The sequence below is a fragment of the Styela clava genome, chromosome 14, assembly GCF_964204865.1.
Source record: "Styela clava chromosome 14, kaStyClav1.hap1.2, whole genome shotgun sequence".
In the NCBI taxonomy this organism is placed as follows: domain Eukaryota; kingdom Metazoa; phylum Chordata; class Ascidiacea; order Stolidobranchia; family Styelidae; genus Styela; species Styela clava.
This window is the reverse complement of record NC_135263.1, coordinates 8,389,636-8,403,924: the sequence shown is the minus strand read 5'-3', so window position 1 is coordinate 8,403,924 and position 14,289 is coordinate 8,389,636. Positions and strand designations below refer to the sequence as shown.

The 14,289-nt window shown below is 36.7% G+C and overlaps 2 protein-coding genes across 2 annotated transcripts; both read left to right on the top strand.

Moving 5' to 3' along the window:
- The first annotated feature begins 956 nt into the window (after positions 1 to 956).
- On the top strand, positions 957 to 6,079 carry LOC120340668 (regucalcin-like). The gene is made up of 6 exons (XM_039408985.2): positions 957 to 1,729; positions 2,285 to 2,464; positions 4,389 to 4,558; positions 4,720 to 4,900; positions 5,271 to 5,434; positions 5,697 to 6,079. The coding sequence occupies exons 1-6, from the start codon at positions 1,564 to 1,566 to the stop codon at positions 5,745 to 5,747; spliced, it is 912 nt and encodes a 303-aa protein (XP_039264919.2). The 5' UTR covers positions 957 to 1,563; the 3' UTR covers positions 5,748 to 6,079.
- A 5,699-nt stretch (positions 6,080 to 11,778) lies between these two features.
- LOC120341358 (ribonuclease H1-like) lies at positions 11,779 to 12,618 on the top strand. The gene has a single exon (XM_039409847.2). It carries the CDS (start codon positions 11,779 to 11,781, stop codon positions 12,616 to 12,618), a length of 840 nt encoding a protein of 279 aa, XP_039265781.1.
- Positions 12,619 to 14,289: the final 1,671 nt, after the last annotated feature.

Here is a 14,289-nt window from a genome sequence, read left to right as displayed (position 1 = left end):
TATACATCTCATTTATTTATTAAACAAAACGTTTATATTAAATACAACATAAATGTTCAAGCATAAATTAGTGACGCCCCCTTTGGGAACCGCAGTGAAATTACCAATAACTAGGGTTGCCCTATTTTTTTACTTCAAAGCGGGACGCCACCCGTAACTTTACAGTTTCCGATTTTACTATGCCAATAACCAACTATTACTATGCCTATGACCAAGAAAAACACCGCAAATAAAGGTGCCGAAGACGATTAAAACTAATTCCGACTTCTGTAATTTCGAGCATCGCTCTTTGTTGAAGCAAAATTATTTTAACCCATCAAAACCTGAAGTTCCAATGAAATACGCACGAGCAGTTGGGTATGGCCCAATTTTGTTAGAAAGTATGGTATATTTATTCGCTACTGTTTCAACATGTAGGCGAGGCAATAAAGCTTTATGTGTATCAACGTTTTTGAAACCAACATCACTGCTCCATGCACCCAGGCAAATTAATGAATTGTTTGCACTGGTATGACCACTAAAAATGAGTATGATTTGTAGGAGGGTTTCTACCTGATCCAGTTCGAATTTTCAGAAATTAAAGATTTTGAAGTATATTAGTATACAAGTTTTTGAGAAGCGGATGACGTTCAAATATAGCCACCAAACTATTAAGACACGAAAAAAGTAGCTTCACGATCAGACTGAAAGTGTATACGGATTTGTACAAACCGAATATATATATCATTGAAATTATAATCTATTCTAGACAAAAATCATGGTAAACGCTGATGACCAGAATAACTCCAAATCCAATTAATAGGCAAAACACATTGTTGGGTTGGTGTTTCATAAACAATAGCATTTGTATATACTATTCGTAGTTGGATCCATTACATTTGAACCACGTACATCTGAACCCACGTCAATTGCACCTGCATACTATTGCACGCGGATTTACACATGGGTCCAAATGTACATGGTTCAAATGTACGTGGGTTCAAATGTACGGTCACCTTCGTAGCTACATATAATGGGCGTTAATTTTTAACTGCAAAACAAACATGGGGAGATACCGAGTTACCTCACCTGCGCCTAATGATGCGAATCTATTGCAACACGGTAGTTGTTATTGCAGACACTGTATGTTATTAAACGGTGCAGTCGAATATAGCTAGAAGCGGATTAATAACGAATTAAGAAGATAGTGCCCAATAAAAATTAGATTTTTATGAAAGTCGTCCGATGCATACTTTACCATTGTGATGTTGCGCTTTGTTTGACGTTTTATGTCTGAACACGCGCTTTGAGTCCTGCTTGCATGTCCGTGAAAATACAATAAAATCGTGTTTTTGAGGAAGAGGGACTTTATTTGGCGCATGGTAATAGTTAGCTTATGAACGAAGGTAATTATCTGCAACATAATGCGCTTGTCAAACGTAGGCAATGTCCCACTTTTATTGGGAAATATGGGCATGCATGTTGGCAAGTTCGATCTGAAATAATACGTATGTACGTTCCGGTCTGCCGATTACGTTGCTTTTTACAGGTTTAATTTTAGCCATTCGATAGTCTAATTTAGCCATGACACACAATGTGGATATTGTATCAGAGTATTCGTCAGTGTTGGGAGAAGGACCGCATTGGGACGATATTAAGCAAAGGCTACTTTTTGTAGATATTACCAGGTCAGCAATACACCGATGGGACTACGCGACAGGCAAACTACAGGAAGCTATTGTTTTAGAAGGTAAACGAATATCCCATATTTAGCGAAGGCAAACAAAACCACGCGATAGTTTTCAATAACGAGAAAACTGTATTACGAAATGGTTTGTTATCAAAAATTGATGATATTGATATGGTTGCATTTAGCGGGAACACAATGGCGAATCGAACCCAATTATTTTCAACTATCTTAATTTAGTGGTAATTTTAGAGTGGGCATTTTTTGGTTAAATCAGATATGAGACAATTGTAGCTTTAAATCCTTCTTATATCTTTGTATATTTGCAAATTTAAGTTGTTTCTCAAAATATTTAATAAGGTGGCATTAAAAAGTGCAGAAAACTGGCATTCGAAATATGAGCTCTATCGTATAAGGTGTGTCGCAACTTTACGTCTTGCCGGACTCAAATGCTAGACATATTGCAGAACATAACATCAGTATGTAAGTGTTCGGGGACTTGTTCTTGCTTTATATTTGACATTGAACCCTATTCCTACCTGTTTGGGGCATTGTTTTCATACGATTGTCAACTTTTATATTACCCATCAGCGACATGGTTTCACAAAATTGTTTCAGAACCTACCATCGGCGCCGTTGTTCCCAGAGAAAAAGGTGGATTTATTGCTGCGGCAGCAAATAAATTTTTATCTGTTGATGAAGGCACAGGAAAGGCAGAAACAATTTGTCAACCAACCGACAATGTAAAGAGTAGATTTAACGACGGGAAATGTGATCCGAGAGGCCGGTTTTGGGCAGGTCAGCTATCATATAGCAATCACGTAAATTTGCTTCTGACGATCAAATTTCAACAATTGTTTACTGAACTTATTAATTTCGTCGTTGTTTATTTAATAACAAAAATACATAGTCCATATCTTCATAAAATCAAGAAATATTCTGCACTACGACGTGATCAATGATATATTTTTAATTAAAGTTTGTACATTTCTTTCTTTGCATACTACAGCGTTTCCCAACCTTTTTTGGTCGCGGACTATTTTCTCACCGGCGAAAACTTTTGCGGAGTCAATGTGCGTTTATTGCAGCCGTACTCTGTGTGAAAAAGTAATAAAACCAAACACAACAGAATTTTAACGAATTTCAAAATCGGAAATTCGCCGCAATCACGCGTTCGTTAGAAGAGCCGAATTTTTTAGTGCATAATGACCTTTTCTGTCGCACAATAATCAATCCATGGCAACGACGAGAATTTAAAATGCCCTTCTATTTTAATTTAATTGTGTTTATGGGAACTCGCGGTTGCGTCGACTTACGACAAGATGAAAGCATTACTTCTTTGAAATGGCACGGCAATCTGCGACTATAATGATGTGAGAATATATTGTCCGAATATATTTAGTTTGGATACATATATTTTGCGAGCTTGTGAATTTGTTATCGCCGTTATGTTAGTCGTTGGAAGAATCCTACTATCTGCTATAAATTTCCAGAAAGTACAATTTGATTTAGCACTTATTAAAAATATTTTAAAGTATATCAGTAAATCACAAATACATATTCATCGCCTTGCTTTATTATTAATTTGATTGTGATCATTTTAATCTGCGGGTGTGTTGACGAAATAAAAGCAATACTACTTAGAAAATATCATGACAATGCGTGAACACAAAAATGCGTGGTAAAGTGCCTGATTATATTTTGTTTTGATTCCTATTTTTGTGAATTCGACAAATCTGAGCTGTTCGTACAACACTTACGACGCTCCAGTACTGTACGTACCAATGTAGAGGCAGTAAAGCAAGGAAATCCTTAGGGAAATGCCCTGGTACGTATACTACGGTAGCACCCGAAATTTTGCGATTCTGAGCTGTTCGTACAACACTTACGACGCTCCAGTACTGTACGTACCAATGTAGAGGCAGTAAAGCAAGGAAATCTTTAGGGAAATGCCCTGGTACGTATACTACGGTAGCACCCGAAATTTTGCGATTCGTCATGTCTAAAAAAGCGTTTTTAATCGGTCGCGGACCATCGTAAGACAAAACCTAAGGTGCCGTTTTATTCTTAGTTTTGCCGCTTTTTAATTTAGAAAACTTGGGTTGCCACCATTGACACTTAGCATCAGAAAAAAATTTATTCCTCGTTGTTCGAACTCGCGAAACACCATTCAGGTATCTATCGAAGCGCGTTCAGATTCGTGTTTTTGTCGGAAATCCGCAAGTGAGTTCTGAAATCCGATCGTTTGATTAAGCGACGCGCAAGTAACACGTCGCGTCACCTGTTACCAAATTTTCGAGTAGTAAATTTATATTCTAATAGTTGAATTTTCGAATATATGACCAGGCCTATGACCAGTAATTATTGACTCGATTAATGTTATGTAAATAAACTTGCTTTTTATGTTTCATTTAAATTCTAACGTTAATCGTAATTTGGCTGATAGCTGTGTTTCGCAAAAACGTTTGCGACCCGCAGTGAATTTCTGGCTCGTTGCGGACTCATTCAAACGCTCCGCGGACTCATTTGAGACCGCGGACTCGGGTTGGGAAACACTGGCATACTATCATCCAAAATCGTCGTCGTTATTTATTAGGTGTTTGCCGGGGAAATGCGCTCGATTTAGACGATTCTGTCATACACGGCAATATAATTCTAACTAGACTATCTCTCCCAACAAAGTTATGGAATCTAATTCTGTTTTAACATATTTCTTATCAAGGAACAATGGGTCTTGAAGACATTCCAGCTCATCCTATACCAAAACAAGGAGAAATGTATGTTTTGGATACGGATCTCAGTGTGTCAACAAAAATGACAAACCTTGATATATCAAACGGATTAGCTTGGACAAAAGACGCTACCAAAATGTTCTACATAGATTCTTTAACGGTATGTGACTATTAGATAGAACCAATTTGATAATGCCAGTGAACAACATCAGTATTATTTCAAATGAGCGTATGAAGGCATTGCTGTTCACCGAAATAAAACACATGTAAGTAGTGGGCGGACAATTATAGCCCTAACTTATGCACTCTTTGCTATCACAGTACCAAGTTACTTCTTACAACTACGATATCTCGGATGGTTCCATCGCAAACAAACAGAAGGTGGTTGACTTCATCCTCGCAGAAGATGGTACACCCGATGGGCAATGCATCGACTGCGATGGTAACTTATGGGTTGCAATGTTTTCTACGGGAATTATCATTAAAATTGATACAACCCGAGGTTAGTTATACCTGATTATTACTGTTAGCATTATCCAAAATACCTTTAGTAGTTATCGTATTTGCCCTAATGAAGTTCTGTATGATTATTGGAAATTATAGTGCAGTTTTATAAATTTATCACGGTACTCTAATAGGTTATGGGGCATAATATCATCAGAGAGGTCTTTGTTTGAGGCATAAAAGATGGATAGGCCAATAATATGTATATACAACCCATAAATTTACTATCTCGTGAAATTGGAGACATGTAGTACGAACATTTTCTTTATGTGCGTTGCCTTAGATTTCCTAAATCACGCCAATCAAACTGATTTTATAAGCATGTCCAGTTTTTACGTTTATTAATGTCAATTTTCCTTTTGACTTAGGAGAGAAAGTTGAAAGGATTAAGATCAGTGATACTGCCTTGAAGACGACATCCTGTTGCTTCGGTGGACCGAATTTCGATGAACTATTTGTAACTTCAGCGCTAAACGGAGATTATGAATTGAATAAGGGTCAAAAAGTCGGCGATTCTGGGCGCCTTTTTCGAGTGAGATATAAGTTAATGCGTAATGCAGGTGTAATTTTCAGCATTAGCATTAGACGAAGCAATATCACATTCTCTTGCTCGTATTTAAATTTGTTTATTTGATGTAAGTGGATAGGCGTTACGAAAATGTTTGATGCATACTAGTTTTTCAATTGATTCATAGCAATATATATATATATATAATATCTTTCTCATTGTGTGGGCGGTGTCGAATATTTGTATTTACGATGTTCATTTACGTTTTCATCCTGTTTTGTTATAGGTGAGGGGACTTGGTGTGAATGGATCTCCTGCAGTTGCTTTCAAAGGATGATCTATCTACATCCAATGTTAAAGTTGGACAATGTGGGAAATTATATATATTTGTGTGTCTAAATAATTGAATCATGCATGTCACGGTAATTACGATGTATCTAAAAATATTGTCATTTTGATCCATAGTCGGTAAATATTACATTGCATTCAATTCAGGATTTGAAATTGAGCTTCAAAATGAATAGGTCAACGGCATTCTGTGTAGCATTTGTATATACTGCACTTTGTTTTTGAGAATTTGCAAATTCTTTATATGCTAACGTCGAGAATATGATTTCTAGAAAATGGAGCAAAATAAATAGCAGGCGGAAGAGTTTTTGTATACCGGAAGAGTTTTTTTTATTGGTTATATAACCCGTGTATAATTATAGAAGTCAAGCAAACTCCCGTTAACAGAGTAAAGTAGATACAAGTCTTAGTGGCGCGGTGTGGAAGGGCAATCTGAGTCCGGACATCTCCATCCTATGCAACTGTGACTTGTATCACAATATTCATTCCACAATGTAGATGAAATTTTGAACGATTGGAACAACCACATCACCCGTTTAACGTCTAAAAATGACACCTCCCTCCGAAATAATAAAACAACTTTATAAAAAATTTAAATATTGTCTCCCCGCAATTGCAATGTTTTAGTAATTAAATACCGCGCGTCCCCTCACTAATTAATTGATAACTCGCTAATTATACGACAAAATTCATCCAAAATCAATAGGCTTATTCCAGCAATATACGATGAATGCACATGCAAAATTTGGAGCAGATTCAACCTCGTTTTCGTGAGATATCGCGTGTATCTAACAGACAGACAAACAAACAAATACCTATCAACATACTTACCGATCAAGATTGATAAGTAACGACGTCTAGTATACATATTTTGTTATGTTTTAGCGCCGAGCATCATAAGCAGGACTGGATCATGCGTTTAAGGGGCCTAAGCCCTTGAAACTTCGGCCTTTCGGTATGAAATAGTAGGCTATTGATAAAACGGGTGTTATTTTGGGGGAAATTCTCATCCCTACAAACATTAATGGAGTGGTTTAAAATGATATGCGAGAACAAAAATTAATTTTAACCGGGCGAATATTGAGGTCTGTTTCGTCTGACCAACTCGACTTTTTTTCATTTAACACTGAGGCACCATTAGAAATTGGCTATGAAAACTTCTGTGCTGCCCCTCTCCTTTGGTGCCCTAAGCACGTGCTTATTTTGCTTAATGGTCCAACCCTGACCATAACTACCGAAGCCCATAGTACAACTTTGACAGATCAAACACTAGATTTACACTATATTTCGAAAACGTTTCAATTTTGAAACGACGTTTGAGCTCCGCATAACGTATATATCTAAAAGTTCATTATGATCTCACGCATGTGAGCTTTGTTAGAGACTATGACCATCTATTCCCCCATTTTAGGGTTGGTTGATCGGAGCTTTGGGAGGGTATTTGTGGTTTTGTGAGAATCTCCTGAAGTATGCGCACCAAGATGGCGCACAACCTAAACATAGTATGTGTGTACCGGTTAGGATTCAGGTTTTGCGACATCTTGGTGGGCATAGTTCTGGAGCACCGACTCGGAGGTGTAATATTTAGGCTTCTAGATTTCTAGCTTCTAGAGACGTTAATTTGTTGTAGTGAATAAAACGGAAAGAGCCGAGGTCTAGTCTAGAAGGTCGTGGAAATCGATTAACGTTTTATAAAAACATAGCCTAACGTTACATAACTTGCAATATTTATTCCTATTTAGAAATCTATATGAAATCTCATGCATTGACATTCTGTAATAACTTCCTGCCTGTACATGTTCATCGAATTTTATCACAGTATTCCTGCCATATACGTGGAAGGTAATTTAATATCATTTGTGACTTGGATTGGATCATAAAATTCCCTTCAGAATGTAACGTTAGAGCAGCGTTTCCTAAACTTTTTTGGTCGCGACTAATTTCTCACCGGCGAAAATCTTTGCGGACTCAAGGTGCGTTTATTGCAACCGTACTCTGTGTGAAGAAGCAATAAAACCAAACACAACGGAACTTGAACGAATAAAAAAATCGGAAATTCGCCGCAATTACGCGTCCGTTAAAAGAGACCACTTTTTGGGACAACGTCGAGAATTTAAAATGTCTTCCTATTTTAATTGTGTTCATGGTAACTCGCGGTTGCGTCGACTCACGACAAGATTATAGCATAGGGTGACCATATTTCCAAACCCGAAAAGGAGGACACCTCGTTTAGCAGAGCAATATTTCACATGTGCCTGAGATACACATTATAATCTACTAGATTCTTTAGGAATAAAAATAACAATAGACAAAGTGATGACAATGCAACAATCTAATGCATTCTTGTTTTGTCAACGAGCAACTGTAGCCGCAAGTAATGCATCCCGCTTCACTATCAATTAGATTATTTCTAAATCTAAAACATGGATATTTTTGCTTTAGTTTCTGAGTAAAAAAGGTTTTTCTTTCCGACATAATGTACTGGGTCTACTGACATAATTTACTGCTAAAATCGAAATTTCACCAAATTGCTAAAAACAAGATGAAATGACGTGAAGATAATCGCAGAACAACACGATTTTTACGTGATAAACAAGTAGGCTATGCATTTAACCTAGAGATGTGGTTCTAAACTTTTGCGTGTCTGCCAAACAAACCCCAATGTGCTAGCTCCAGTTGAGCCCCATTCAACGGTTGAAATTACTGAATTAGGAGCGCAATTAGAACTTCACAATAGAGAAGATAGTCTTGTGAATGGTTATAGAAAATGATAATTGTGGTGTAACCTTAGATATCAATATGCAGCGTGGAAATAGTCATTGTTGTGACCCAATGGTGCTGGCAGCAATAATCTTTTGTTGTATAAAAATTGCACTTTGAGATCGGCAAGATGATACGACACCTCGAAAATGTTGTTAGCTCAGTCATTTCTCAAACTTCAAACTGCATTCGAATGCGGATTAAAGCGTTTTTTCATAGACTTTTGCAGGATTTGACATAGTCTACCTTATGACTTAGCATTATTTTGAAGCTGTCCAGAACGGATGATAATTTAGCAAAGCTCTTATGGAATATTTGTTGCCACAAATGTATTACTCAGTGAAACTATAAACGTTTTGAACCTATATCGATTTATATACACTTATTTCCTACATTCAACCTGTTCGTAAAAATGAGCTACAATTTTTTTAGTAGATTTTTTTAGTGGGAATTGAGCACGAAATAACTTGAAACCACTAGGTTTGTCATAACAACCTAATTATAGTATTTCCTACCTATTTTGTATTCGAGGTTTATTAATGTATTTATCGACATATCAATGGTTACATACTAAATTTTTTAACCCATCAAAAAATGTTGAATATGTCGTGAATAAATTTTAAATATTTAATTCCTTGAAAAAGGAGGACATTTTGACCTTTTAGACTTAGAGCGTCCTCGGGGGACATAAAATTTTTAACGAAAAAGGGGGACGTATGGTCATCCTATAATAGCATTACTTCTTTAAAATGACACAGCAATCTGCTAACATATTGCCTGATTATATTTAGTTCTGATAAATATTTTTAGAGATTTTGCAAATTTGTTATTGTCGTTAAAAAAATCCTACTATCTGCTATAAATTTCCATAAAGGACAACTTGATTTAGTACTCATTAAAAATATATTTAAAGTATATTAGTAAATCAAAAATACATATTGCAGCAGTAGGTGCTCGCCACTAATACAGTCTAGTAATACTGTAATAATTAGTTCATAAGATCCCGTGTGCTGCAAAGTCACACAAATAAGTTCACCATGCAAACGAAGAGACTTTATTAAAATAGTGTAAAATCCACGCTTAAAGCAGATAAAATAAGAGCGACAAAATACAACGCTTACTCCAAGGACAGCAAAGCCGAAAGAAGGGGCTGACGCTGCGAATCCGCAGCACAGTTCACATATGCAGTGGTGGTTGGAGTCGAGTAACTGAATCTAAATGTCTGGCGAATTAGGGCTCAGACTCCACACACCAATGCATATGCAATAACTAGACACTAAATATAAATAAAATACAAAACAATAAAAAATAGGACAATTCCAGTCCCGCCACAATATTCATCGCCTTGCTTTATTATTAATTTAATGATGATAATTTTACTCTGCGGCTGTGTTGACGAAATAAAAGCAATACTAATCAGAAAATATCATGAAAATCCGTGGACACAAAAATGCGTGGTAAAAAACAAAATTATATTTTGTTTTGATTCGTATTTTTGTGAATTCAACAAATATGAGCTGTTCGAACAACACTTACGACTTTCCAGTACTGTACGTACCAAGGTTCCCTCTAAGGTGCGCCATTGCGCAGTACCATCAGACCATTTGCGCAGTCTAATCTTTTTCTCGCGCACCTGTAACATTATGTTTTCAAATCGTGTCTCGCCATACTTTTTAACGCTTCGCTATAATGCCCGTTTCATGTTTCACGAGTATTTTCGTTACCACTGTTCATTGTGATGTCACACACGTGTCTGTTACGTCCGAGCATTGATGACTACATAAGGTTGTTAAGGTATCAATGGTCCGAGTACCTGGATTTCTCCTGAATCATCTGGAAAGATCTATATCTTAGGCCAAGCTTACAATGCCAGCGCGGGCCAGTGTATAATCATTGAAAAATCACGAAAACAAGGAGAAGCTGTTTGAGTTACGGTAAATGTGTACATACTTTGTTCACATTCTGTTTACATATTGTTGTTGTGATATTTAACAAAGTTTGTAAATCATTTAGGACTCTGCTCAGCATTAAAATATTCATGCTCACTAAAACAAACAATTGCGCAGTGTAATATTTGCTTGGAGGGAACGCTGATACGTACCAATGTGGAGGCCTGAGGGGAAAAGTTTGATACATATAGGCTACTACAGTATCACCCGAAATTTTGCGACTTGCAATGTCTAAAGAAGCGTTTTTAATCGGTCGCGTACAATCATAAAACAAAAGTTAGGGTGTTCTCCGTTTTATTTTTAGTATTTTGTATTGCCGCTTTTCAATTTAGAAATTTGGGTCGCTACCATTGACACCTACTGGAAAAGAATTTATTCCTCGTTGTTCGAAATCGCGAGAAACACCACGCGTGTGCTGGTGTTTTTGTCAGAAATTTGCAAGTGAGTTGTAAAAATCCAATCGTTTTGACCTCGGGTCACTTGTTACCAAATTTTCGAATAGTGAATTGCTATTCTAATAGTTGAATATTCGAATATATGCCCAGCCATACTCAGTAACTAGTATTAATTGACTTGATTAATGTTATGTGAAAAAACTTTCTTTTTATGTTTTATGTGAAATTTAACGTAAATCGTAACTTGGCTGATAGTTAACTTTTGCAAAAACGTTTGCGGCCCGCAGTGAATTTCTGGCTCGTCGCGGACTCATTTGAGACCGGGGACTCGGGTTGGGAAACACTGCGTTAGAGTAAGTTTGGAACGATATGGACAACCACCACCATCACCACCAATCGCCTAACGACTAAAAATGTCACTTCTCTCCAAATTGTTGGAACAACCTTGTAATTTAAGTAAAATACTGTTCGCGCCAACTGAAAGTTTATAGTAATAAAATGTACGACGTCTAGTATATTTCGATTTGTTTTTCTAATTTTGCGAAGACGTTTGGGCTCCACCAAAAGTCCATTATGACATCACGCATTTGAGCTTTGTGCGAGACTAGAACCAACCTTTCTCTTTTTTCGGTGATGGTTGATTGAGACGTTAAAAGGATGGCTGATTTGTGATTTTGTGAGGGTAGGAGACGAATTTTTCAGGCTTCTAAGGCTTCCGAGGGAGAGAGTCGAGACAAGACTTACATTTTGTTGTAATTGTTAAAACGTCAAGACCCGAGATCCAAATATTTGGGGAAATATATTACCGCTTTATAAAGGCCTGACGCTTTAATCACTATATTCCTATTGGTAAATATTTTTTCGCAGTCTAACTACCATAGTCAATTTTTGTATATTTGCTTTAAAGAATTCGGGAATGGCTAGATTTTTTGCCGTACATATCGGCCATAACCCAGGTGTTTACCTGACATCGATTGACTGTAAAAATCAAATTGATGGTTTTGAAGGTAGCATCTTCATGACTTTTTCTGAGGAAGCGGCAGCTAAAGAGTTTGTTAAGACAGGAAATGCTGAATTTTTGGTCAGTCAGGAAGGTGGGACAAAAGCTGTGTTTTCAATAGACACCAATAGCCTGTTTGACCTCTTTGAAGATAACGATTCCAGTCAACAAAGTGAGATAAAGATGGAAACAGCCAAAAATGAGAAGACAGACTGTTCAGTTCAAAAGGTCAAAGTGTCAGGCAACAAATGTGACTCAATGCTCCAGGGTGTGAATACAAAATTGATTTATAATAGGAATTTTAGTTCTGATGTAAGTCCGATTGTCTATATTTATGGCGTATGTTTTGGCAATAGCAAGAAGAAGTCGGCCAGGGCTGGGTACGGTGTGTGGTGGGGCGAAGACCATCATCTAAATTTCAGTGCACGGTTGAATGGCATCAAGACGAACTTGAGAGCCGAAATTGCAGCAGCTAATTTATGCTTAAAACAAGCTGCAGATCGTCGTCTAAAATCTTTGACGATCAGAACCAATTCCGAGTTCGTATTCAACTGCGCTACGAAATGGATACCTGGTTGGGTAAAATCTAACTGGATCAAAACCGATGGCAAAATAGTTACACATAAACCAGAATTCATGGCCATGATCCAGTATATGAAGACAGTCGAAGTACACTGGGAGCGTGTGAAAGAACGAGAGGGTATTCGTGGTTATAAAATGGCAAAGGGATTGGCTTCACTTGGTGCTACCATGTAATTAATACAAATGGCAAGAGGCGTGTCTGATATGAAAAAAAAAATTTGCGCTGGCATATATGACCATAGAAGTGTAATGATCAATTTCAATATAGAAGACTTTGATTGAATACATTATAGGTCAACTGAGATAACAAAATTTTTATGTGTAACACGTTTTCAGCGCTGTAAAATTTTGGACAGTCGGAATTCAGATAATTATTTTGTGCAAATCTGGTATTTAACTGCACAGATACAATTGTAATCACGTTTTTATTGGCTTTTCATTATTGTTTTCGCTGTATTATTTTCGTTAAATTTTCCGTATTCTGATGAAATATTTGAAAAATTATGTTGTAATAACTTGTCGAATATGTGACATACGCTTTTTGCAGAAGCCTTGGTAAGTTCACATGAGCTATTTATCAAGGTGCTTTCATTTTATCATGTTTAGAATTATTTTTTATTCATTAAATTAAAACAACCTTATCCGCTCTATGAGTTGGTCGAACCTTTTTTTATTTTTGTAGTCTAATTCTTTCGGTCCATTCTCGTTTTCGTATACATTTCTGGACGCTCCTGAAGTATGCGTACCAAGATGGCGGACACCGGAACGTAGTATGTGTACCAGGTTAGGGTTAGACCCTAATTTTAGATACAAATATTACGGGAGTCACTTGGCTAGTCCCCGAACTCGTAATAGAACTGACATAAGGGAAATTGGAACAAAAATTCTCGCCTGGCCCTAACCTGGTACACATACTACGTTCCGGTGTCCGCCAACTTGGTACGCATTTTTTAAGTTACTCCGTATTTAGGTCAAAATCACAACTTTGTTATTTCATAGATGCGAAAAAGTTTCATTAAATTGAATCATTGCATTTGTAATATGTCTCAATATATTAGGTAGGATGAATTAATCATGTGTAGTTGGAAAGCTGGTACTGAGAATACATTGTGGAAGAACTATAGAAAATCGAGTCCAAACCATGTAAAATAAAATTACACGAAAAATTACTTTTAGGGTTTATAGAAACGATTCGTTTTATAGTATGCGTTTCATCACTGTAGGACTTACACTGCGTGAAGTGAATGTGGCATGGCGCGCTATGGTCTATGAAACATGAAGCGCATAGAGGTGCCCATATACGACATCCTGGTTGCAATAAACTACCAAAATATTGACTTTTCTCACCAACTCTGCTCATTTGTATAGAAACAAACTGCTAATATTCCTTTCCCGGCGCCATATTCAGTCGGCATATTCTGGGCATTGCATAAAAAAGCGTTTTAGGCAGATTTTCAATAAAATGCGCTATTTATTTCAAGTACACCTTAAATGGAGTTATTTTCAAATGGAGATGTCCATGACCAATTGACCTCGATCAGTGAAAATGTCAACTTCAAAAATATTGCAGGTGTTTTGGTTTCGACGTAAATAAAATCAGATCACAGGAACACTATCGTGGGAGCAATTTTTATTTAATGAGCTGTTCCTGATTTGAAAAACTTTCAATCAGATTTTAACATTCATCATAAAACGGGAAAGTGATACTATAAAAAATTATTCTTTTTCGTGATTTACCAAATTCGAAATCAATCACTGTAGGGAGAAATCCAAATATTTTTGTAAGAGTCGCGCTTGTGAACAGATCAAAGAATAGAAGTAAATATTGTTTGAACAAAAACAAAC

Bases quoted from the DNA above. Each gene is read 5' to 3' on its own strand.
- LOC120340668 (XM_039408985.2), top strand. From the start codon at position 1,564: ATGACACACAATGTGGATATTGTATCAGAGTATTCGTCAGTGTTGGGA. The intron at 1,730-2,284 runs GTAAACGAATAT...AAATTGTTTCAG, and splicing joins GGAAGCTATTGTTTTAGAAG to AACCTACCATCGGCGCCGTT. The intron at 4,559-4,719 runs GTATGTGACTAT...TTGCTATCACAG, and splicing joins TCTACATAGATTCTTTAACG to TACCAAGTTACTTCTTACAA.
- LOC120341358 (XM_039409847.2), top strand. From the start codon at position 11,779: ATGGCTAGATTTTTTGCCGTACATATCGGCCATAACCCAGGTGTTTAC.